Genomic DNA, 27,194 nt, shown 5'->3' on the forward strand with positions numbered 1-27,194 from the left:
AGACAGATGCTTTTGAACCGTGGTATTGGAGGAAAATTCTGAGAGTGCCTTGGACCATGAGAAGATCCAACCAGTCCATACTTAATAAAGCCCGACTGCTCATTGGAGGGAAGGATATTAAAGCAAAGATTAAGTATTTTGGCCACATAATGAGAAGACAGGAAAGCTTAGAGAAGACAATGATGCTGGGGAAAATGGAAGGAAAAAGGAAGAGGGGCCGACCAAGGGCAAGATGGATGGATGGTATCCTTGAAATGACTGGGTTGACTCTGAAGTAGCTGGGGGTGGTAACGGCCGGCAGGGAGCTTTAGCATGGGCTGGTCCATGAGGTCACGAAGATTCGGAAGTAACCGAATCAATAAACAACAACAGGAAGCCCTAAATCAGTGTTTCTCATCCTTCCTAATACCGTGACCCATTAATACAGTTCCTCATGTTGTGGTGACCCCCACCCATAAAATTGCTGCTTCATAACTGTAATTTTGCAACTGTTATTAATTGTAATGTAAATATCTGATATGAAGGATGTATCTTCATTCACTGGACCAAATTTGGCACAAATATCCGATGCACTTTGAATACTGTGGATACTTTGAATTTGAATACTCGTGGGGTTGGGGAGATTGATTTTGTCAGTGGGAATTGTAGTGTCTGGCAATTATAGTTCACTGCCTCACCCCCTACCAACCCCAGAGATCTCTCTGTTCTGAGGACCAAGATTTATTGGAAGTTCCCAGTTTTAAAACCTTGTGTCTAATAGCAACTAGACGCAGAGCCTTTACAGTAGTGGCACCATCGCCCTGGAACACTCTGCCACCAGAAGTTCGTGCCTTGCGGGACTTATCAGCTTTCCGCAGGGCTTGTAAGACATACCTGTTTCAACAGGCTTTTGACCTTTGATATGTTGTTTTAATTTGTATCAGATTCCAGTTTCTTTTTGTAAGCCACTCCGAACCCTAGGGGAGTGGCGGCATATAAGTTTGAATAATAAATAAATAAATAAATAAATAAATAAAAGAGCATTCTGAATTCCATCAACAATGGAATTGAACCAAACTTAGCACACAGAACTCCCATAACCAACAGAAAATACTGGGTTTGGTGAGCATTGACCTTGAGTTTTGGAGTTGTAGTTCACCTACATCCAGAGAGTACTGTGGACTCAATCAATGTTGGATCTGGACCAAACTTGGCACGAATGCTCAATATGCCCAAATGTGAACACTGGTGGAGTTTGGGGAAAATAGAGCTTGACATTGGGAGTTGTAGTTGCTAGTATTTTTATTTCACCTACAATCCAATAGCATTCTCAACTCCACCAATGATAGAATAGAGCCACACTTCCCAAACAGAACCCCCATGACCAACAGAAAATACTTTGTCTTCTTATGATCTTTGGTGACCCCTCGTGCCCTCCCAGATATCATACGAAAGCTGACTGACACAACCTGGGGATCACAACCAGACACAGTTAAGACATCTGCCATTGCGCTTTGCTAATCTGCTGCTGAATACACATGCCCAGTGTGGAATACGTTTCACCAAGTTAAAATGATGGATGTGGCTTTAAGGGGTGAGAATGGTGGAGTATAAATATGGTAAATAAATAATAAAATTAATGAGCCATGCCGCATTATCACAGGATGTCTATGCTCTACACCACTAGAGAAATTATATTGTTTAGCTGGTACTGCACCACCTGACATCCACCCAGAAGTAGCAGCCATTAATGAAAGGACAAAGGTATTGACATCTCCGGCCCATTTCCTGTTCAGATATCAGCCAGCAAGCCAATGACTTCAGTCATGAAAAAGCTTACTATGATCTACAAGGATACTCTCAGGAACATCTCAGCAAGAAAGAGTCCAAAAGTGGCAGGCTAAAACCCTGAACCTCAATCAGTGGATGAGAACCCCCCCCCCCCCCGGGCACACAGAAGGCTGGGCAACTGGGAAAGCGCTGAACAGACTGCGCTCTGACACCATGAGATGCAGGACCAACCTTAAGAAATAGGGCTACATAGTGGAGTCAACAATATGCAAGTGTGGAGAAGAGCAAACCACAGACTCCTCACTACAATGCGGTCTGAGCCCTGCCACATGCACAATGGAGAATCTTCTTACAGCAAGACCAGAGGCACTCCAAGTGGCCAGCTTCTTCTGGTCAAAGGGAATTTAGTATAATGCCAAGTTTTTAACTTTCTTTGTGGTTTTTCTATATAACTGTATTCCCAATTTGCTTCTGACACAATAAATTTAAATAACTTACTTAGAAATCCAAAATGCTCCAAAATTGTCCAGTTGGGTGGCTGAGTTCAATGAGTTGCTTTGTTCAATGTACAGAAACTTGTTTCATGCACAAATTATTAAAAGTAATGTATAAAATTGCCTTCAAGGTATCATTAAGTATATGCAAATATTTCAACTTTTGAAAGGCAAAACATTTCTGGTCCCAAGGATTTCAGATTAGGGGTACTTTACCCATAATAAAATGTAACAATCATGTAATATTTTAAATGGTAAAAACACTAATGGATTAACAATAAAAAAAATTAATGGATTGTACATGCAACATTCTCTCTCTTCTTTTAGGATGCTTTGTTTCACCCTCCTCACCTTACTTTACTGTGCCTTCACCAGTGCAGGTAAATACTTCCTGGGATTTTTCCTAAAGAGTTTTTGTTGTCCAAGAATAAATTCTTGTGTCCTTTTCCCATTGCTGGAGATGGCTTCAGCTTCAGCGAGGCAGTGAATTTCACTCCAGATTTTACTTTGAGGGCCCTGCCACACAGCTCTATATCTCAGAATCTCAAGACAAAAAAATCCACAATATCTGCTTTGAACCGGGAGCACATAAACCCTGGTTTATGGCAAATTAATTTGTTAGTGGGTTTATTCCGCACCTTCTTGGAAAGCGCGGGATAAACCCACTACTTCCACCTTCTGGAACTCCTCCCCCAAAAATTCTGGACTCTTGAGGGGGAAGTTAAGACAGCAGTCCCACAGTTTTCTGGGCTAAATTAGCCCAGAAAATTGCAAGGACACCACCCCCCCTCCCCAAAATCCCTTTGAAAAGTAAAAGAAAAAGACCAGGTAAGTTCTTTTACTTTTCATTAGGGGATTTCAGGGTGGGTGCTAGAGTGTCAAGTGTTCTCCCAGAAAGTTTCGGGAAAACATCTGGACACCCAACCCAGAAAGCATGCGCTTTCTGGCGTGTGTGTGGATAGAGACCTGGAAACATTTACAGTTTTTAAACACGAATGTTCCTGGGATAAATGCCTTGCTAGAAGCGCTCTGGGTTATCTGAGTCCACACTCAGATAATGTGGGATTTCCTGCCTTGATATTCTGGGATAATGTGTGGAAGGACGCTACAGTTTAAAGAAGCTCTTCAAAGTGCTGAAGACTAGCCCCAAAATAGGACTAGCATCTTGGTTAGCCCCTCTAAGTTCAGACTAAAACCTGGAGCAAATTCACATACACACACCTCAATGACATGCTACTCATCAACCCTTTTCCTGTTCTGGGATTTATTTTAGAAGTCAACCAGGCACGTTCTTCATCCTTTTCTGGCGAGTTTGGTGGGGGCGGCGGAAAACGCTTCTCACACTCTGGGAACCAGCTGGACGGACCCATAACAGCCATTAGGATTCGAGTTACCCGCTCTTACATTACAGGGTAAGGAATGTATGGGAGCCTGGAGGTCAGGGGACTAGTTGTATTTTGATATTGTTGTAGATGGTTAAAAATTGAGCAACTGATGTATTTGCTATTGTTATTTATTTATTTATTTATTTATTTATTTATTTGTATACCGCTCTTTTCAGCCCTTAGGCGACTCAGAGCGGTTAACAACAAACAGCAGCAAAATTCAATGCTAGCATCATACAAACCATTTAAAAACAATTAACACAATAATACACTAAGCAATTAACATCAATAAACATCAATAAACAACTCATTAGCGTCTCATAACTAAAATCATAATCCAAGCTCGTCATCCGTTGTTCCGATTTCCTATAATTCATTATAATTCATTGCACTGCCTATTCAAATGCCTGTTCAAATAACCAGGTTTTCACTTTCTTCCGAAATACCATTTATGAGGGAGCCGATCTAATGTCTGTGGGAAGGGCGTTCCACAGCCGAGGGGCCACCACTGAGAAGGCCCTGTACCTCGTCCCCGCCAACCACGCCTGAGTTGCAGGCGGGATTGAGAGCAGGGCCTCCCCAGAAGATCTTAAAGTCCTAGTGGGTTCGTAGGCGGAGATGCTCTCAGATAGGTAACTTGTACCTTCAAGCTGTTTCTGACTTGTGATGATCTCATGACAAGGTATTCTTGCAGAAGATCTGCCATTACCTTCCTATGAGGCTGAGAGAGCATGACTTGCCCACTGCCACCCATTCGGTTTCCATGGCTAAGTGTCTGCCGCTTAAAATGAATCTAATCTTTTCTTCAACTGTGGGGAAATTCAGAAGAAACTCTGTAAAACTTAGATGGGAATCATGCAGTCACCGGATATCTAAAACATCTAACATTCCTCATCCTCAGCTATGCTGGATGGGGCAAATGGGAGTTGTAGTTGGGACATTAGTAGGGGGCTACACGATTCCCTTGCCTGAGACAAATCTTCCTTGGTAGAGTAGGGTTCCCAAATATTTTGTCTCATAATTCCCATCAGCCTCACCCAATGTGGTCAATGTTAGGAATTATGGGGTTTGTATTCCAAATCATCCAGTGTTAGATATTTTTAATATTTCTGTAAGAAAGTAAATGAATCCATTTACATGCATACACAAAGGTTGACAATTAATGAGAACCTCCCCAATTAATGAAACTTCTAATGGCAACGTTGAAATTAATGCAGACTCAAGGTGTGGCATAGCGGTTTGAGCATTGGAATATAAATGGAGAACAGAGTTCAAATCCCAACTTGCCCATTAAAACCCATTGAACAAGTCACACATATTTGATTTCAAAAACTCAGCAACATGTTCTCCTTAGGGTCACCACTTAGGTCTTGAAGGCACACACCAACAACCAGGACTGAAAAAATGTAGAGTTTAGGCAGAGAGTTTTTAAATTAAGTTCTGATCAAGGCCTACGGTAAATACCTTGAAGATACAGAACCCATTTGGTTATAGAAGCTGAGCAAGATCGAGTTTAGTTAGTGCTTGGTTGGAACTTTAATCTGTGTTGGCTGAGCATATTTGTTTCAATGGACTAATGAGTGCCTAATTCTACATTTCATGGTAGTCCTCTTGAGACACAAAAGGTTAATTCGGGCCTCATCTACTCTGTCACATAACATCCAGATTATCTGCTTTGAACTGGATTATATTAGTCTGCACTGTTATATAATCCAGTTCAAAGAAGATAATCTGGATTTTATATGGCAGTGTAGATGGGGCCTCAGAGAGGTCTGTGTCCTACCCTGGCTTACACATCTTCTGCTCTTTCCAGTATCCAGGTCCGGTATGGCAGAGAGTGGAGCGAGTACCAGGGAGGCTCAGCTGGAGACCTAGAGGAGATCTTCCTGCAGCCAGGCGAATCCATCATCCAAGTCCAGGGAAAATTCAATAGCTACGTCAGCAGACTTCTGTTTGTCACTGACCGAGGGCGCTACTTTCCCTTTGGGATGGGCAGAGGTATCAGCTTTAATGCTGTTCCACTGTTCCCTGGAACCGTCTTGCGTTACATCAGTGGCAGCTCCGGTTCAATCATTGATGCCATCAGTTTCCACTGGGATAACAAACCCACTGGGATAACAATATCACTGGGATAACTATCCCACAACTTTCCCAGTTGTGGAAAGTGAGTATAAAACAGCAAGAGACAAACTGCTTAATGAAAACAGGAAGGGGCACCTCAGCGCAAAGGCTTTGGCTTCACCCTCTTGTGGCCACCAGACCCACCCATTCAACCAACCCTCTACTCCATTTCCTCAAAGTCCCCTTCTTTTGGAGCTGAGTGAAGCCAACCCACATCTTGGCTCAGTCCTGGCCCACTTCTTCTAAAACTTTGTCTCTTCTCAAATGGCCACAACAACCACTGCTAGCAAATAAAAGCAAATTTTGAAACTAATCATCCAGTGTTTCCTTATTTGTTGTCAACCTACATGGTTACGATGGGAATAGAGGTCCAGACTAGTGCTGTCAAACTAGAACTTTCTTTGAATGCCATGAGATTGTTATCAAGCGTGACACACACACACACACACCCAAATAAATTATAGTCTATAATTAGAGAACGTATAGTTTACCAAGGACACAAGGCTGGGATGGTATAATAAAAAGAAAGCTTGGCCAGGTTGCACAAGGACTAAAAGCAACAAAATCTCCTCACTGTTAAGTCTGCGTACATTTACATCAAAGTTTTATATGTATATTTATAACAAAAGGTGTTGGAATTCATGCCACATAAGACATTCCCTAGCTATCCACTAAACAACCTTCAATGACTCACTAACAATGGGATTCAAAAGCATTCGGTTTTAGCTGGAGGAAAAAACATCTGCATATCTATTTCCTAGTCTGAATAGTCAGGGGAGCAATACATCTTACAATCCTGCAAATCTCTTGAGAAGACAGACAGAAAAATGTCAGCATGCTAGAGGAAGCAAAGACCCCCAGCACTGAAACGATGGTCCTCCGCCATCAACACTGCTGGACCGGCCACATTGTCCAAATGCCCAATTACCATCTCCCAAAGCAGTTACTCTACTCCCAATTCAAGAATGGAAAACAAAATGTTGGAGGACAGAAAAAGAGATTTAAAGGTGGGCTGAAAGCAAACCTCTAAAACTGGCATAGACACCAAGAACTCTGAAGCCCTGGCCCTTGAGCACTCTAACTGGAGGTCAGCTGTGACCAGTAGTGCTGTAGAATTTGAAGAGGCACGAATGGAGGGTGAAAGGGAGAAACGTGCCAAGAGGAAGGTACATCAAGCCAACCCTGACCGGGACTGCCTTCCACCTGGAAACCGATGCCCTTACTGCAGGAGAACATACGGATCAAAAATAGGACTCCACAGCCACCTATGGACCCACCGCCAATACACCACATCTGGAAGACAATCATCCTCGAGCTATGGGAGATCACCTAAGTAAGTAAGTACAGCTTATAATGAACTTATTTCTCAGAATGGATGTCCAAAGAACTTCTAACTGGGCCAAGACTCAGAAGAGACGTGCACAAGAAGTGGAAAAAGGGAGAATCCACCAAAGAAGAATTCAAACAAATAGCCAACTCCTGTAGCAAAAGGTTTCACAAGACTAAAGGACAAAATGAGCTTGGGCTTTAAAAACAATAAAAAGAGCTTCTTTGTTTACGTCAGTAGAAAAAGTAAGAACAAGGAGGTGATAGGACCACTGCGAGAAGATGGGGCAATGCTGACAGGGGATAGGGAGAAGGCAGAACTACTTAATGCCTTCTTTGCCTCAGTTTTCTCACAAAAAGAAAGTCATCCTCAACTTCAGCAAGATAGAGTGGATGAGGGATTAGAGGACATCCAAACCCAAATTTGGAAACAAGTCATCCAGGAATACCTGCCCGCTCTAAACGAGTTCAGTCCCCAGGGACAGGTCAACTACACCCAAGAGTATTGAAGGAACTAGTGGAAGTCATTTCAGAACCATTGGCAATAATCTTTGAGAGTTTTTGGAAAACGGGAGAAGTTCCAGCACATTGGAGAAGGGCAAATGTGGTCTCTATCTTCAAGAAGGGAAAAAGGGATGACCCAAACAATTACCGTCCGGTCAGCCTCACGTTGATACCAGGCAAGATTCTGGAAAAAATAGTTGAGGAAGTGGTCTGCAAACACTTAAAAATAAATGTGGTCATCGCTAATAGTCAACACAGATTTATAAAAAAACAAGTCATGCCAGACTAATCCGATCTCTTTTTTTATATATAGAATTACAAGCTGGGCAGATATGGGGAATACCGTGGATGTAGCGTATCTGGATTTCAGTAAGGCCTTCGACAAGGTCCTCCATGACATTCTGGCAAACAAACTAGTCAAATGTGGGCTAGACAAAACTATGGTTAGGTGGATCTGTAATTGGTTAAATGGACGAACCAAGAGGGTACTCACCAATGTTTCCTCTTCATCCTGGAAAGAAGTGATGAGTGGAGTTCCGCAGGTTTCTGTCCTGGGCCCGGTCCTGTTCAACATCTTCATTAATGACTTAGATGAAGGGTTAGAAGGCATGATCATCAAATTTGCAGATGACACCAAATTGGGAGGGATAGCCAATACTCCAGAAGACAGGAGCAGAATTCAAAACAACAGATTAGAGGGATGGGCCAAAAACTAACAAAGTGAAGTTCAACAGTGACAAATGCAAGATACTCCACTTAGGCAGAAAAAAATGAAATGCAAAGATACAAAATGGATGTGTGGCTCAAAAGCAGTATGTGTGAAAAAGAAACAACACAAAGCCAGCTCTGGCTGGGCAGGCAGAAAATTTGAATGATGAAATGTATGAGAAGTCTGTTTTTGCTGTATATGGTATCTCTTACTTTGGTGAATGATCACAGAGAGATCTTAATCAACTGATTAATAAAATACCTCAATAGCTTTCTTTTTCCAGCTTGGGTGAGCATTATTTCAAAATACCTGGCTTCCATTAGCTCTCCAAACACGGACCCTCAGGGTGGCCTGCTTCATTTGCTGGCTCAATTGGCTTGGGGACTGGGCTTCAGGTTTCTGCCCTAAATTCCTCTATTTCAAGATCTCTATCTACTTTGAAACAGTGGATTAAGGTCAGTTGGGGCTGCGCTCAGGGCCACCAGCGCCATTAGCAGAGCAAAATTCACCTTGGGGTATCATGAAAGGTCTACATTATTGTAGTTCGTCAACTTGTTAATGTCCAGAAATGAAAAATTGCAGATGAGGGCCGTGTCTTTAACAACAGACGATGAACCGTTCCTTTCTTTTAAACAAGAGCAAACAATTTGACTGTTCCTTGAAACTGTCTCAGTATTAAAGGAATTCAATGTTGAGGCATTTAGAGTTTAGTCACAAGGACCTCTCAATAGATAAAGAGAGTTGCAAATGAACAAGAGAAGGCATTTTCTCAGTACTATCTTTCTGTAGCAAAATTATTTCAGAAAGAATATCAAGGGGAATTTGTCTGCTATGAGGGCCAGCTATAAAACTGCTAAATGTGTTGCTGAAAGTGGGAGATCACTAACTGATGGCAAATTTGTTTAAAAATTCATGGCCAAGATATTGAAGAAACTGTGCCCTTGTAAGGGACCTTATATTAGTAATGCTGATGAATTATCATTATTATTTTATTTCTTACCTGCCTCTCCTCATGTCTCGAAGATGAACTAGAGCCACATCTGCACTGTAGAATTAATGATGCAATTTGATTATTATTATTATTATTATTATTATTATTATTATTATTATTATTTGAATTCTGCCCTGTCTCCCCAGGGGGGCTCAGGGCAGATTCCAACATACAATGGCAAACATTTAATTTATAACTCTAACTGCCATGGCTCAACATTATGGAATCTTGGGATTTGTAGTGTGGTGAGGTACTCCTTGGAAGAGAAGGCTAACAACATTGTAAAACTAGAATGCCCATGATTCCATAGCATTGTTTTTCTGATATGTTGGTCAATTAGGTAAAATCAAATGTGGGAGGTCCTGGCTGTATCAGTTTCCTACTTGGGTTTCAGGAACATCTGCTGAGAATCAGGTCTTCTTAAACCTTCTCACTAAGGATTCTGGAGGATGTAGTTACAATGCCTCCAGATGGCGATGTTTGGCCATTAGAAACAGAGGAAGAGGATTCTGTGTTCTCTGTTTGCATCCCCCCTCCTTGTTCTACCTGCAGGAGGACTGTTGTGATGAGGAGTTAGGTAGCTTCATCTCTTTGTATGAATGTGCCTTCCAGTTGCCTGTCAACTTATGGTGGCTTCACAAATCTCATTGGATTTTCTTAGGACAAGGAATACTCAAGAGGTAGTTTGAGTATTCCTATATTTTTTTCTGAAATATAGCCTCCAGAAACCTGGGATTTATTGATGGTCTCATATCTAAGAACTAACCACGGCTACCTTACCTAGCTTCCAAGATATGATGAGATCTGGCCAAGAAGCTACAGAATTAAACATCACACTTGTTTGGCAAGCACTGTTACTGGGACACCTGAGAAATTTGGAATAGATGCTTGTCTTTGAAGGCTTCTGTTAGTAGAAACATCTGCACCTGGGGAACAGTCCAAGGACAATTGATAGGAACTGGGAACTTGGCCTTCATAGACAAGTGTGATGGATGGCCTGTCAAGGCTTAGAGTCTAGACACACAAGGGTACAAATTAGTACAGAAATGTAAAATCACGTTGCATGTATAAATAATAGCTTTGCGTGCATAAACAAGACAATTTGCATGTCTAAATAAGCCGCTTTGGGCTATGTCAGTGAGCTTCAATGCAGACCTTGGATAAGGCAGTGCTGTGTACTTGTGGGCCAGTGAAGGGATATCTTGAGCTTTATGGAGCAAATGTGATGTCTACTGCTCTCAAACCTAAAAGGAACACTTGCCTTTGGCATAACATCTTCCAGCTGTATTTCCCATACCTAGAATTAGGAGAGCAATGACCAATCTCGATAAAATAGTGAAGAGTAGAAACATCACACTGGAAATGAAGATCCGCATAGTTAAAGCAATGGTATTCCCTGTAGTAACCTATGGATGTGAGAGCTGGGCCATAAGGAAGGCTGAGCAAAGGAAGATACATGCTTTTGAATTGTGGTGTTGGAGGAAAATTCTGAGAGTGTCTTGGACCGCGAAAAGATCCAACCAGTCCATAACTCTGGAAATAAAGCCCAACTGCTTATTGGAGGGAAGGTTTTTAGAGGCAAAGATGAAGTACTTTGGCCACATCATGAGAAGACAGGAAAGCTTAGAGAAGACAATGATGCTGGAGGAAATGGAAGGAAAAAGGAAAAGGGGATGACCAAGGGCAAGATGGATGGATGGTATCCAAGATGATGACGAGGAAGAGGAAGAGGAAGAAAAGAAGGAGGAGGAAGAGGAAGAGGAAGAGGGAGAGGGAGAGGGAGAGGGAGAGGGAGAAGAAGAGGAAGAACTGTATTTTTCTACCCCGTCTCCATCTCCCCAAAGGGACTCGTGGTTTACATGGGGCCCAAGGCAGAATACAATTAAAAACAAAGCAATAACAATTAAGACAGCATAAAACAGTGTAAAACAACATAACAATAATGACTAGCAACAACAATAACAGCAGACTACCTTTGAAGGGGCGGAGGAAAAAAGCCACTACGTGAGCTGGTTAAAGGGTAAGGTGGTTTAGTAAGGTGGATAACAATGTATAATGGCATAGGAAATATCATGGAAACAGAGCAAATTAACAGGATCAGATTGGCTTGACTCTGAAGGAGCTGGGGATGGTGACGACTTGACTGGTTTGACTCTGAAGGAGCTGGGGATGGTGACGGCCAACAGGGAGCTCTGGCGTGAGCTGGTCCATGAGGTCACGAAGAGTCAGAAGCGACTAAACAAATAAACAATAACAGAATTAGGAGACATGCCTCTCTCTAATGTTTTGACCAACAACATTCATCAGCCCCACAAGGCAAGAGATAGTTGGAATTTCAACAGAAACCATTTGAAGTGCCAACAATCCCCCTGGCTTGGATGAGGGCTATTGTTGCATAGTTGCATTTAGTTTTATAGATCCCCAACAGACATTGTTGCTTGTTTTCTGCTTCCCTGGAGACTAGGACGCAGAACAATGGCTTCAAACTACAAGAGAGGAGATTCCATCTGAACATGAGGAAGAACTTCCTGACTGTGAGAGCCGTTCAGCAGTGGAACTCTCTGCCCCGGAGTGTGGTGGAGGCTCCTTCTTTGGAAGCTTTTAAACAGAGGATGGATGGCCATCTGTCAGGGGTGATTTGAATGCAATATTCCTGCTTCTTGGCAGGGTGTTGGACTGGATGGCCCATGAGGTCTCTTCCAACTCTTTGATTCTATGATTCTATGATTGTTAAACAAATTCAGAAATCATAGAATTGAAAGAGACGTTGTAGTCCCACTCACCGTCATGCAGGAATCCAGAAAGATAGCCATTCAACCTCTGCCTAAAGTCCCAAAGAAGGGGCTAGTGGTCTAATTAACAAAAGACCCTCCTCATAATATTATCTCTTCCATAGGCAGCTTTTCTTTGTGGTAAAATAATATAGTTGCACTATTTACAATAACAAGGTTTCTATAACACAAATAAACAAATACATAGTAGCTTTACATGCAGCCGCCTTAACACTGGAGCTGGTCGCTTCTGTGGCGAGAGAATCAGCTGTCTACGAAGACGTTGCCCAGGAGATGCCCGGATGTCTTGCAATCCTGTGAGGAGGCTTCTCTCATGTCCCCCTCACTGGACACTCGCTGGAACACCTCAGCAAGTAAGAGTCCAAAAGTGGCAGGCTCAAACCCGGAACCTCAACCAATGGCTGATACCAAATGAGAGACTCCCCCCTGGGCACACAGAAAACTGGGCAACTTGGAAGGCACTGAACAGACTGCGCTCTGGCACCACGAGATGCAGAGCCAACCTCAAGAAATGGGGCTACAAAGTGGAATCCACAACATGCGAGTGCAGAGAAAAGCAAACCACAGACCACCTGCTGCAATGCACCCTGAACCCTGCCACATGCACAATGGAGGACCTTCTTGCAGCAACACCAAAAGCACTCCAAGTGGCCAAATACTGGTCAAAGGACATTTAATCAACTACCAAACTCACAAATTTTGTATTTTGTCTATTTGTTTGCTTTGTTCTGTTAGAAATGTAATATAATTGACTGGTTGCCCTGACACGACAAATAAGTAAAACACTGGGGCTTTTTACACGTGGTTTTTCTCACACAGCAGTTTACCTCACACTGACTGAGGAGTTCCCTCACTGAGGCAAACTAACACTAACAGGCTTCGGTCTACTCACTCTCCTCAGGGCAATGCTAGCTTTGGCCCACTAACTCTAACAGGCTTCAACCTACTCACTCTTTCAGTGCTTGGTTCACACATTTGTAATAAAAAATACCAAGTTAATTTTTAATATTTCTGACAGAGTCCACCACCCTCTGAGGCAATCTATTCCACTGTCAGCAGCTCTTAAGATTCAAGAAGTCCTTCCTAACGTTTGGTGGAATCTCTTCTCTTATAATTTGACCCTATTGGCTCATAATCCCAATACCATCATCACCAGAAAACAAGCTGTTCCTTCTACATAGCATTCCTTAAGATATTTTAGTATACTAGCTGTTGAAATCAGTAGTGATAGGGCTTGGAATGCAGATTGCAGACATTTTGCCACCCTCCTCTAAACATGTTCAAGCTTCCATTATAGAATTATAGAGTTGGAAGAGTCCTCATGAGCCATCCAGTCCAACCCCTGCCAAGAAGCAGGAAATTTGCATTCAAAGCACCCCCAACAGATGCCCATCCAGCCTCTGCTTAAAAGCCTGCAGAGAAGGAGCCTCCACCACTCTCCGAGGCAGAGAGTTCCACTGCTGAACAGCTCTCACAATCAGGAAGTTCTTCCTGATGTTCAGATGGAATCTCCTTTCCTGTAGTTTGAAGCCATTGTTCCGCATCCTAGTCTCTGTGGCAGCAGAAAACAAGCTCCCTCCCTCCTCCCTATGACTTCCCCAGCCACCCATATTTATACATGGCCCTCATCATAACTCTCTCAGCCTTCTCAGGCTAAACATGCCCAGCTCTTTAAGCCGCTCTTCATAGGGGTTGTTCTCCAAACCCTTGATCATTTGAATTACCCTCCTCTGGACACATTCAAGCTTGTCAACATCTCCCTTCAACTGTGGTGCCCAGAATTGGACACAGTGGGATTCCAGGTGTGGTCTGACCAAGGCAGAATAGAGGGGTAGCATCACTTCTCTGGATCCTTCTCTGGAGGCCAAAATCCCATTGGCATCCAGGTTGTAAGTCTGAATGATTTCTATGAATCTCTCGATTCACATAGCAGACCTTCCTTCATTCTTTAAAGGGGTTAGACAATGAATAAAGAACTTCAGGACTTGAGACTTTGTTTCAAATTGGCATTTTATTAGTTGGTATTACAAACGGCCTGTGATCTTGATCATGCTTTACATTTGACAGAAGAGAGAACTCTAATTAAACCGGACAGGTTTGTTGGCTCAATTGATCGACAGTAGAAAGACATCACAGTTTGCTGGAAGCAACAAGGACTGAGCAGATGGATCCAACATGTGTGGAGGAAGAAGGAAGGGTTTGCAAGGTGGGATAAAAGAGTGATAAAACACCAGAAATATATAAACCATAGTTTTCAACCCTTCATCTTCCAGATGTTTGGAACTTCAGCTCCCATAATTCCTGAGAACTGTCCAAGCTGGTTGAGAGTTCTGGGAATTGGAGTCCAAAACATAGAATCATAGAATCAAAAAGTTGGAAGAGACCTCATGGGCCATCCAGTCCAACTCCCTGCCAAGAAGCAGGAATATTGCATTCAAATCACCCCTGACATCTGGAGGACCAAACCACTGGCTTGAATGGATAAAATTGAATCCACCCAGAATAATTTTTGGATACTGAGGGGATTGAAAGAATGATTTGGCTCATAATGGGAGGTGATATGGGAAACAAATGGGAAAGGGAGAGCAGCCTTGCACTTCGGAGTTGAGTTGCACCTACCAACTATTCTCGCCAGCCTAGACCACATGCCACCATAAAGCCAGAGCTTGGAAGAATTAGTTTTTGGAACAACAACTCCCAGAATCCCCTGCCTGGCATGGACATTGGGAACTGTTCTCCAAAATTATCCTTCTAAAGCAGTGTTTCTCAACCTGTGGGTCCCCAGATGTTTTGGCCTTCAACTCCCAGAAATCCTAACAGCTGACAAACTGGCTGGGGTTTCTGGGAGTTGTAGGCCAAAACACCCGGGGACCCACAGGTTGAGAACCACTGGTCTAAAGCTCAGTGTCCTTGTCCGTTGCTGTTTTCACTCCTCTCTTTGTCCGGGCTTAACATCCCAGTGGAAACGGATGGCCTTAATGAAATAATCAGAGCGGCCACTAAGGTACCGCAAAACAGCATCCTTTTGGGGTGGAATTGCGTTGAAAAGGATGCCCCGGTCCTGTCCAAAGGATAATTGGCGCCGTTGATCAGTGATAAATTCGAGTTTGTGAAGATAGGTGCCATAACTCCCTCTGATTTGGGTAATGTATTCGCCTTGGAACAATGGGACCTCTTGCAGTTTTCCAAATGGGCCACCCACGTATTTACTCCACTGCTGGCCATATCGGATCTGGAGGCTAGAACGAAAGAAGAGCATCTGCTTGGTAATGTTCTTTCATAACAACAACAACAATAATCATCATCTATATACCGTATATACTCGAGTATAAGCCGACCCGAATATACACCAAGGCACTTAATTTTACCACAAATACTAGGAAAACAGATTGACTCGAGTATAAGCCGAGGGTAGGAAATGCAACAGATATTGGTAAATTTCAAAATAAAAATAGATAGCAATAAAATTACATTAATTGAGGCATCAGGAGGTTAAATGTTTTTGAATATTTACATAAAACTGTAATTTTTACATAAAACTTGCAAACCCTTCCAATAAAAATAGGGTAAAATAATAAATGTAATAATAATAATAATAATAAATAGAGTAAAATAAATAAATAATAATAATAATAATAATAATAATACATTTATTACGTATTTATAACAGAGTCAAATAATAAATAACCTTGACTCGAGTATAAGCCGAGAGGGACTTTTTCAGCCCAAAAAAGGCCTGAAAAACTAGGCTTATACTCGAGTATATACACTATATATAGAAATGTTCTGTGCATAATGAGTATCTTAAAAACAAAAGAACCAATGAACGAAATCACACCAAAATTGGCAACAAAACGTCTCACAACACAAGGAGTGACCATCACTCAAAACATTATGATTTTGTCATTTGGGAGTTGTAGTTGCTGGGTTTATAGTTCACCTATAATCAAAGAGCATTCTGAACTCCACCAACGATGGAATTGAACCAAACTTGGCACACAGGACTCCTATGACCAACAGATAACACTAGAAGGGATTGGTGGGTATTGACCTTGAGTTTGGGAGTTATAGTTCACCTACGTCCAGACAGCAGCGGGGAGTCAAACAATGATGGATCTAGATCAAACTTGGCACAAATACTCAATATGCCCAAATGTGAACACAGATGGAGTTTGGGGGAAATAGACCTTGTCATTTAGGAGTTGTAGTTACTAGGATGTATAGTTCACCTACAATAAAAGACCATTCCAAACCTCACCAACGATGGAATTGGGCCAAACATCCCTCACAGAACCCCATGACCAACAGAAAATACTGTGTTTTCTGGCAGTCTTGGGTGACCCTTCTGACACCCCCAGGTTGAGAAAGGCTGTCTTAAGGCCATCCAGTCCAACTCCCTTCACCAGGGCAAGAAAACATAATCAAAGCCCTCCTGACAAAGGGCCATCCAACCATTCACACACACACACATATATGTATATGACAGATGCAGTATCAAAGATTTGAAAGGGACCCCTGAAGAAGGATGTTCCAGAGTAGGCAAACCAGACAATCTCCACATCAACACTGGCAAAGAAACAGCAAGAAATACTATTTACCCACAAGCATAAAGGCATTACATTTATTAGAATCCAACACTTTCTCATTACTTTATTTTCCAGATCACTAGACTGGGCCACAGCAATGCGTGGCAGGGGACCACTAATTATTTATTTATTTATATACCACTCTGTCTCCCCTTGGGGACTCGGGGTGGTTTCTAAGCAACAACATCAAAACGTACAGAGTCACAACATGAACAGAAAATAACAGTAACAGCAACATAAACATAAAATTACCCAACAACACATACATTTTAAAAGAGAAAATCCTGCCTTTCTTGTGCATTACAACTCCCAGAATCTAACATATGTTCCTCATGTTGTGGGGTTACCACAACATGAGGAACTGTATTAAGGGTTCACAGTATTTGAAGGAGCCCCCAGTGGTGCAGTGGGTTAAACCCCTGTGCTGGCAGGACTGAAGACCGACAGGTCGCAGGTTCAAAACCGGGGCGAGCGCGGATGAGTTCCCTCTATCAGCTCCAGCTCCCCTTGCGGGGACATGAGAGAAGCCTCCCACAAGGATGATAAAACATCAAATCATCCAGGCGTCCCCTGGGCAACGTCCTTGCAGACGGCCAATTCTCTCACACCAGGAGTCACTCCTGACACGACAAAAAAAAAAAAAAGTATTTGAAGGGTTGAGAACCACTGAACTATTGCATGATTAGAGCTCCAAAATTGCACTCTCTCAGCCTCTCCTTTCAAATGGCAAATGTGTGAACTCTCTTACCCCACGATGAAATGCCAGACAGCTCGTATCCTAATAGCAGTGATTGGCCCTTTCTTTTGGATCCGTGCATGTGTGAACTCAGCTCCTTCGCTCCCACCATACTCGCGAGAAGAAGAAGGATGTGATAAAGAAGACGATTGTGGCTCAAATCTCCCTGAAATAAAATTCAGAAGACAAAAATTTGACAGAACAACCTATAGTTGAACTCGAGCTTGGGCTACAATTCCCATAATATCTCACTCATCACTGACCATGGTGAAGCCAGCTCTATCTAGGAGCTGTAGTCCAAACAAGTAACTTTTACTAGCTCTCTCCTGAATCTAACAACAAAAAAGACAGTGGAACAGTAGCTCTTTTTCCGCAGCCAAGACCTACCTCCATTGATGTTGATGCCACAACAGAGAAAGATGAAGAAAATGAAGCAAAATATCCTATAAAGAGAGATGATCGAGGAATATGTGATTATATGCACTTCATTTCAAAGATCTCAAGATGACATCTAAAAGTCACACCTCTTTCCAGTTTGACCCCACAAAAACTCTATGAAGGAGGCAATGACATAGTAAATTCATGGATGTGCCTTGGACAAAGTTACTCCTCTCTCCCTGATTTGGGGAAGATCTCACAATGACATGATCCCAACTCACTCATAGCCTTAGAAAACCCTACAAACATATACTTAGCTTTTGACAGAATTGGTATTTCCCATCCCATTTGGAAGGAAGCAGAATCCATGTTTTTTGCCAGATTTGTGGAGAAGGTTGTATCCTTTACTTACATCGTAACCTGTGCCATGGCACAATTTCTCAGCTGGTTTCTGCAACAGCAACTGAAGAGAAACCTCAGATTTTATAGTAGTTGCAATGGAAGGTGTGGAGCAATATTTCCTTAGAAAACCAAGAGCCACAAAGAGGAACAAGAAGACCAAATGAGGGGCGAAAGAGCACTGCAATGGGGAGTCAAGTTGCACATTTATATGGGTGCTATGCCATGAAATGGGAGAAAATAGACTCCATGGCATTTGCATGATGCATGGTGCCATCTTGGCCCAGTACTGAATACAGCCACTTAATACGTTGTGCCCCAAGTTAGAGAAAGTCGAGGAACGTGCTGGAGCTTCCCCAAAGCTCTGGAGGATAAAATCATAGAGCTGGAAGAGACCTTGTGGGCCATCCAGTCCAACCCCCTGCCAAGAAGCAGGAAAGTCACATTCAAAGCACCCCTGACAGATGGCCTTCCAACCTCTGTTTAAAAGCATCCAAAGAAGGAGCCTCCACCACACTTTGGGACAGAGAGTTCCATTGATTAACACCACTTACCGTTAGGAAGTTCTTCCTCATGTTCAGGTGGAATCTCCTTTCCTATAGTTTGAAGCCATTGTTCTGCGTCCTAGTCTCCAGAGCAGCAGAAAACAAGCTTGCTCCCTCCTCCCTAAGACTTCTCCTCACATATTTATACATGTCCCTCATCATGTCTCCTCTCAGTCTTCCCTTCTGCAAGCTAAACATCTCCAGCTCTTTAAGCCGCTCCTCATAGTGTTTGTTCTCCAGACCCTTGATCATTTGAGTTGCCCTCCTTCCAGCTGGTCAACATCTCTCTTCAATTGTGGTGATGTCAGAGGGGTCACCAGAGGGGTCTTTGGCGACCTCTCTGACATCTACACAATATCCCAGAGTACTTGTAAGATATCAGTACAAACACAAAACAATCTATGCGTAATGTCAAAGTGTATTATCAAGAAAACATATAATATTCTATTTACCAAAATCCCCAGTACAAAGCTCAATTCAGTGGTACACAGAAATCAAAAGGAGCAACCGCTCTCAAACGTAACAGTTCTGGGTTTGGATAGGGATTCCACTGTGTATAGGCTTCAGGGATACATTCAATGCAAAAAGTCATATAAACAAAGTAAGTATAGAGTCATGAGGCTATATGTAAGCTGAAGACAATAATGAAGATGAAGCGTCACTCTCAAAACAATCTTCATTGAAAAGATCCAACTCAAGTCCAGTGAAAAATGGAGCACTGCTTCTCAAAATAAGTCTTCAAAGAAAAGTCCCAATGGCATTCAACAGGGGTGCCCGGGTATTTTTGTACCCTGTTTCGGGGAAAGCAATCCCCTTCCTCAGGAGTTGATAAATTCAGCAACTCTAGACTTTTATCTATAACAAAACATAACATCACATAGAGTAACAAGTATTTTCCAGCACAATTACAGTAGTGAAGATGATGGATACATCAAACATATAACATATACTCACATCATGCCAAGTAGCTAATACAAAAAGTGACTCTGCTAGAGGTAAATTCACACTGCGAGTAATTCTGAAGGGTCATCCACCGGTTTATAAAGAGTAATCAGAAACTTAAAGGAAACAGCTAAAATTAAGTGACTCGTTAAGTCCTTGAGGGGAAAGGGTTTTCAACTTAAAGATCCAGAACATTTCCCTTTGGGATAATATTTCTTCCAAATTCATATGGGGTTTTGGTGTGATGCATTCCAGAGCACAAAATTTGAGGGAATTGGATGAATGTTTGTGTTGTGTAAAGTGTGAATATAGGAGGGACTCCATAGATAAACATTTTATTCTAGATTTATGTTCAGAAATTCTAATTCTCAGAGGTCTTGTTGTTTTTCCAATATACCACAAACCACAGTCACATGTTAGAAGGTAGATAAGATGACTGCTGTTACAATTGGAAAAATGTTTGAGCGTGGTGCCCACTTTGTTCCTATAGTTGTGTACCTCCTTAGTTTTCCATGATTGCGGGCAACATTTACAGCGTCCACAAGGGTAATGGCCTCTCAAAGTGCTTTTAGGTGTAGTAGTAGATGTGGTTAAATCTGTATGGATTAACAAGTCTCTTATATTTTGACCCCTCTGACATCACCACAACTGAAGGGAGATGTTGACCAGCTGGAAGGAGGGCGACTCATGGGGGTTCTGTGTGGGAAGTTTGGCCCAATTCTAGTGTTGGTCGGGTTCAGAATGCTCTTTGATTGTAGGTGAACTATAAATTCCAGCAACTACAACTCCCAAATGTCAAGGTCTATTTTCCCCAAACTCCACCAGTGTTCATATTAGGGCATATTGAGTATTAGTGCCATTGTTTGAGTCCCCAGTGCTCTCTGGATTTAGGTGAACTAGAACTCCAAAATTCAGTCAATGCCCACCAAACACTTCCAGTATTTTCTGTTGGTCATGGGAGTTCTGTGTGCCAAGTTTGGTTCAATTCCATCATGGTAGCATTCTTAACAGTAGCAAAATTACAGTTATGAAGTAGCAACAAAAATAATTTTATGGTTGGGGGTCACCACAGCATGAGGAACTGTATTAAAGGGTCGTGGCATTAGGAATGCTGAGAACCACTGATCTAGCTGGTTCTCTAGCAACATTTTCTCGCGTCTCCAGTTTTTACTGTCCTTTAGATAGTCGCTAGCAAATTTCCCAGAGCCCAGAGGGTTTCGTCTAAGAATAAGTGTAGGGAGCCTATCTCTGACTGTGCAATTACTCACCACACAACTATGGCTGGCTTCAAGATGCTATTATAAGTCATTCTTCTTAGAAGCAACTTTCCTCACTCTGAAAATCCCTGGTTTGAAGCTATGTAAGAGTACATTTCGTTTCAGCTTCCTTGCCCCTCAACATGGCCTTTTTGTTTTTCCTTCTGGGCTTCAGACATTTTCTTAAATCAAGGCCACTGCAGTATCACACTGCAATGCGCCTGCCTTTCTTCTTTATTTAAAGCATTCATATATCCAGTTTTCAGCTGGAAAGGCTCCCAGAGCAGCTTATCGATCAATTAAAAAAGCCAAACCAAACAGTTTTTGCCTTCAGGCTTGCAGTCTAACAAGACATAGAAGGAAAGAAAGAAAGAAAGAAAGAAAGAAAGAAAGAAAGAAAGAAAGAAAGAAAGAGGGAAGGAGGAATGGGGTGAAAAAGGCAAAACAAGAAAACTCAGACAGTGGTATCACTAGAAATGTGTTCAAGTGGGATTCGAATTGTATAGGAAACTTTACTTACTTACTTACTTACTTACTTACTTAGGTGATCTCTCGTAGCCCGAGGATGATGGTCCTCCACATCTGGTGTCTTGGCGGTGGGTTTGTAGGTAGCTGTGGAGTCCTATACTTGATCCACATGTTCTCCCACAGTGAGGGCATCGGTTTCCAGGTGGAAGACAGTCCCTGTCAGGGTTGGCTTGACGTGCCTTCCTCTTGGTACATTTCTCCCTTTCACCCTCCATTTGTGTCTCTTTGAATTCTCCAGCACTGCTGGTCACAGCTGACCTCCAGTTAAAGTGCTCAAGCACCTGGGCTTCCCAGTTCTTGGTGTCTATGCCACAGTTTTTGAGGTTGGCTTTAAGCTCATCTTTAAATCCCTTTTCCTGTCCAACAAGATTACATTTCCCATTCTTGAGTTGGGAATATAGTAACTGTTTTGGGAGATGGTGATCAGGCATTCGGACAATGTGATCAGTCCAGCGGAGTTGAAGGTGTAGGAGCATCGCTTCAATGCTAATGGTTGTTGCTTCTTCTAGCATGCTGATATTTGTCTGCCTATCTTCCCAAGAGGTTTGCAGGATTTTTCAGAGGCAACGGTGATGGAATCATTCCAGGAGTTGAGTGTGACGTCTGTAGATAGTCCATGTTACGCAGATGTATAGCAGGGTTGGGAGGACAACAGCTTTATAAACAAGCACCTTAGTATCTCTACGGATGTCCCGGTCCTCTCTGCATAGGAAATCATTAGAGGGTTGACATTAAAATGACTTCCTATAAATTATGTTTTAGCATAAATTGATTAATTTTAATAAAACTATCACTGTAATTAGATATAACCACAAAAATATTTGTTTGGCCAGCAGACACATGCTGCATAAATATACCTGCAAAATTAAAACTCTATTCTGTTTTACTTTTTGAACCTTATAATACGCATCCGCTCCAGCCAAAACCATCATTATTATCAATTACAATGATGTCTCGAATCCCTCTGTGTTGTCTGCCCATGCTGCAAGTACACTGTTTTTTCATTGCTGTTTGTTTTATAATCCCTGATTTTGTTAAATATTCTGAAATTTTAGCTACAATACTGCAGAAAGGTCTGGCCTAGGAGTGACACCATAAGTTATTGCAGTGAGTGGCACCAATCCTAGTGACATGCCCGAACTAAGCTTTATATCAGGCGTTAGACCTGGGTAACAACGGAAAAATTTGTTTCTAAAATCGATTTGTATTTGGGGTTTTTTTTGTTTCGATATTTAAAATAATTGCAAAATTTTCCCTTAAAAAAGTTCGATATTTACGAAATTTCGTAAATGGTAAAAAATTAACGAATCGATTTCCGAAACAATAACGAATCGATTCGTTAATGGCGGACGCGACCGCGAAATACACTAAAAAACCTCCAAAAACTTCTGAAGCTTCCCTCTCCCTCTGTTGTTGACTGTTGGTGTGATATTATAATTTTTTTTCACTAATTAAACCATAAAACTGGCCCAGACATGCGGAAATAATAACGAAACGACCTCAAAACAATAACGAAACGAACACAATAACGAAATACGAAGCATTTACAAAACATATTTAAAAATTTGTTTTTTAAATAATTGCTCCAGAATGGTTCGTTATCGTTTTGTAATTGGAAAAATTAACGAATTATTAACGAATTACGAATTAACGAAACGAAACCGCCCAGGCTTATCAGGCATGGGCAAACTTTCTAACTTGGGGGCTGCATGGCGGGCCAGAGCAGGGTGGGTGAGCTGGGAGGGGTCTCCCCAAGACCCCTCCCTGTCCTTTCCTCCCCTTCCTCTTCTCCCAAAAGGGTTGGTCTTGGTCAGGTTGAGATGATGGATGGGAGACAAAAAGTGTATCAATGAGACCCCGTATTGCCTATTCCTGAAAAAGAATCATAGAATCCTAGAGCTAGAAGAGACCCCCAAGGTCTACCCAGTCCAACCCCTCTATAGACAGCCTCTGCAGAAAAGCCTCAAGAGAAGGAGACCACCACACTCTGAGACAGCCTATGCCACTCTTCAGAAATTTCTTCCTAATCTTTTCAGTCAAATCGCTTTCCCTGTCATTTGAAACCATTGCTGTTTTTTGCCCTGGTCTCTAGAGCAGCAGAAAGTCAACCCCCCTCCCTTCCTCCTCAATGGGACAATCTTTTAAATCTTGATTTTGTCAATTGGGAATTGTAGTTGCTGAGATTTATAATTCACCTATAACCAAAGAGAATTATGAACTCCACTAACGATGGAATTGAACCAAAGTTGGCACACAGAACTCCCGTGACCAACAGAAAATACTGGTAGGGGTTGGTGGGCATTCAACTTGAGTTTGGGAGTTGTAGTTCACCTACATCCACACAGCACTGTTGAGTCAAACAATGATGGATCTGGACCAAACTTGGTACAGATACTCACTATGCCCAAATGTGAACACTGGTGGAGTTTGGGGGAAATAGGCCTTGACATTTGGGAGTTGTAGTTGCTGTGCTTTATACAATCAAAGAGCATTCTGAACCCCACTAATGATAGAATTGAGGCAAACTTCCCACACAAAACCCCCATGACCATCAGAAAATATTGTGTTTTCTGATGCTCTTTGGCAACCCCTTTGACACCCCCTCATGACTGCCCCCCCCCCCAAGGAGTCCTGGTCCCCAGTCAGAGAAATGCTGGCCTAAACAATGAGTGAGTCTGGGATCTCCTTTAAATTATAGTAATTATTTCTAAATTTGAAAATAAATCCAGCGTATACAGATTTTATTAAAAGTTTTACTCCTTTTCTTTCCTTCCTTAGCCATTTCCCCAACAAACCCACTTTGCCTGTTTTGCTGTGGCTAAACCTTAGCCAGTTATCCATAATCTTGCTGGCTCACACAAATATTCTAATCTAAGAAATGATGTGGAAGATAGCTTGGATAGTCATAATTTACTACTCTCATTTTCCCCCCCATTTATGTGAGTTTTACAAGTTTCCATCACTTTAAACTCCCACCTAGAACCGTTGGCAACATTTCTGGAAGCCATGTCAGAAGGTTTTCATCGCTGATTTTCATTTCAGTATCTCTGCCCCTCTTTGGTGAAGCCCTTTGGCCATTTTCTGAAGAAACGGAGCCACGGCAATAACCTTGTGAATTGCACCTGCCGACCTTTTATGAATTATTTATTGTTTATCTTAAGACTTTATACCTGGTGCTTAGTTAAAACAGTTCCAAGAGAAGTCTACATGTTATGTTTACAATAAGACAAAAAGCCTAAGTCCTCTTCATCTTTGAGTTTGTAATGTAGAGGTGAGGAACAAAATAAAAAAGGAGGAAAGAGTGCTGAAGTTAAGAGGAGAACTCAAGGAACATGACCTACCATGGCTTCCTAGGTGAGGGTTCTTCATGAAGCAGAGGGGTTTCAAGAAGAGGAAGCTTGTCAAGATTGGGGGATTTCTATCATCATGGCCGTGAGTGTGAATACTTAAATTCTGTGTGTTTAGTTATAACTGTGATAACAAATTCCAGCCATCACCAATGGGATGTAGTTTGAGGTGACCATGTGGAAAAGACAATTTGAAAGCATCATCTTCTTGGGAGACTTTGGACCTCCAAAAAGAAGTCCAGGAGCTTTGAGATTGCCCAGCCACAATTGCCAAAACTCAATGATACGTACTTATGGGATAAAGCTATTGTCCTCCCAACCTTGCTATATGCCTACAAAACGTGGACTGTCTACAGAGATAACATCTCCTGGAATGAGTCCATCAGCGTTGCCTCCAAAAAATCCTTCAAATCTCTTGGGAAGACAGGCAGTTAAGGCATGTCAAACTACATTAAGTCTATGATAGAGATGCAGACAAATGTCAGAAATACAGTTTAATGGTGTAACATTAGGAAATGTTGACCATTTCCATTACCTTGGCAGCCACCTCTCCACAAAAGTCAACATTGACACTGAAATACAACACCGTCTGAGCTCTGCGAGTGCAGCTTTTTTCCAAATGAAGCAAGGAGTGTTTGAAGACCAACATATCCGTAGGAATACCAAAGTGCTTGTTTATAAAGCTATTGTCCTCCCAACCCTGCTATACGCCTGCGAGACGTGGACTATCTACAGACGTCACATGCAACTCCTGGAAGGATTCCATCAGTGTTGCCTCCGGAAAATCCTGCAAATCTCTTGGGAAGACAAGTGGACAAACATCAGCATGCTGGAAGAAGCAAAGACCACCAGCATTGAAGTGATGCTCCTACGCCTTCAGCTCCGCTGGACTAACCATGTTGTCCAAATGTCCGGTCACTGTCTCCCAAAGCAGTTACTCTCCTCCCAACTCAAGAATGTGAAACGTAACATTGGTAGACAGGAAAAGAGATTTAAAGATAGGCTTAAAGCCAACCTCAAAAACTATGGCATAGACACTGAGAACTGGGAAGCCCTGACCCATGAGCACTCTAACTGGAGGTCAGCTGTGACCAGCAGTGCTGCGGAATTCAAAGAGGCACAAACGGAGGGCGAAAGGGAGAAATGTGTCAAGAGGAAGGCGCATCAAGCCAACCTTGACTGGGACCACCTTCCACCTAGAAACCAATGTCCTCACTGCAGGAGAACATGTGGATCAAGAACAGGGCTCCACAGCTACCTACAGACCCACCGCCAAGACACTACTCTTGAAGGACCATCATACTCGGGCTACGAGAGATCGCCTAAGCAAAAGTAAGTAATCATGGGATTTGTAATTCAGAGAGTGCTCGTGCCTCACCAAATTACAACTCCCAGGATTCCTTAGTATTGAGCCATGGCAGTTAAGGCATGTCAAACTACATTAAGTCTACAATGGAGATGCACCCAAAAGCAGAAACAGTGATCTAAGCATAGTTTTCTGAAAAAGAGATTTCAGTCTATGGAAACTTCATGTGGCATTTTGAAGTGGGAATCTGTCATTCTGAGAGTGACCCCTTTCCATTTCTTCTCCGCGTGGCCTTTTCATCTGCAGGCTCTTGGACATTTTCTTAAATTGGGGGCACTGTGGTATCATTTTACACTGCTGCTGGATTCATTTTTAATTGCTTGATTTATCGCTTTAAGCATTTAGAGATGCTCATCAAAGAGGACGGCTTCCAAAGAAGCGCATAGATCAAAACAAAGCACGATGGTCTTTGCCTTCATGTTTACAGCTATAGTAGCAAACAACGTAGAAAGAAGAAAGACAAAGAACCAGGGGCGGGGGGGGGGGGGCACCTATTTTGAACATCAGCCTTAATATTCGACATTTCATATAATTATAAGCCATGATGGAAAAGATCAATTAACAGTTTAGAAACGGGTCTTAACAGGTTTCATCATGTCTCCAATAAAGAGTCCCATTACCCCATCTTTTCAGAAGGAATATAATGCATCAGAACTTGTCTCGCAATCTCCTGAGCAAAAAGCACCAATAGTGAGGAATTCAATGAGATAACTTGTCAAGAGAATCCCTTGGAGGGTGAGGAGTGTCCCTATATCCAATTTATATTCCCAGATAGAAACCATAGAATTAATTTAACTGTTGACTTACCAAGTTCTCCTTGGGCCTTTTCCCCATGGGCTGAACTTGCCAATTAGAAGGTTGGTGATTCAAATCTGTGGCATAGGGTGAGCTCCCGCTGTTAGCCCCAGCTCCTGCCATCCTAGCAATTCAAAAACATGCAAATGTGAGTAGATCAGTAGGTACCACCTTGGCAGGAAGGTAAATTGTGCTCCATGACATAGGAGGTGGCTACGGACAAT

At 42.3% G+C, this 27,194-nt stretch overlaps 2 protein-coding genes across 2 annotated transcripts; one reads left to right on the forward strand and one right to left on the reverse strand.

The window, feature by feature from the left end:
- The first annotated feature begins 232 nt into the window (after positions 1 to 232).
- Positions 233 to 6,056, forward strand: LOC132779274 (zymogen granule membrane protein 16-like). Its single transcript, XM_067470494.1, has 4 exons — positions 233 to 243; positions 2,592 to 2,644; positions 3,538 to 3,676; positions 5,463 to 6,056. Exons 1-4 carry the CDS (start codon positions 233 to 235, stop codon positions 5,782 to 5,784), a joined length of 525 nt encoding a protein of 174 aa, XP_067326595.1. The 3' UTR covers positions 5,785 to 6,056.
- Positions 6,057 to 14,923: 8,867 nt separating this feature from the next.
- Positions 14,924 to 18,766, reverse strand: LOC132779275 (zymogen granule membrane protein 16-like). The gene is made up of 5 exons (XM_067470495.1): positions 18,746 to 18,766; positions 18,482 to 18,612; positions 17,802 to 17,857; positions 17,427 to 17,580; positions 14,924 to 15,331 (listed from the first exon to the last, which is right to left on the reverse strand). Exons 1-5 carry the CDS (start codon positions 18,764 to 18,766, stop codon positions 15,019 to 15,021), a joined length of 675 nt encoding a protein of 224 aa, XP_067326596.1. The 3' UTR covers positions 14,924 to 15,018.
- Between the last annotated feature and the right edge of the window lie 8,428 nt (positions 18,767 to 27,194).

This window comes from Anolis sagrei, chromosome 6, assembly GCF_037176765.1.
Source record: "Anolis sagrei isolate rAnoSag1 chromosome 6, rAnoSag1.mat, whole genome shotgun sequence".
In the NCBI taxonomy this organism is placed as follows: Eukaryota; Metazoa; Chordata; class Lepidosauria; order Squamata; family Dactyloidae; genus Anolis; species Anolis sagrei.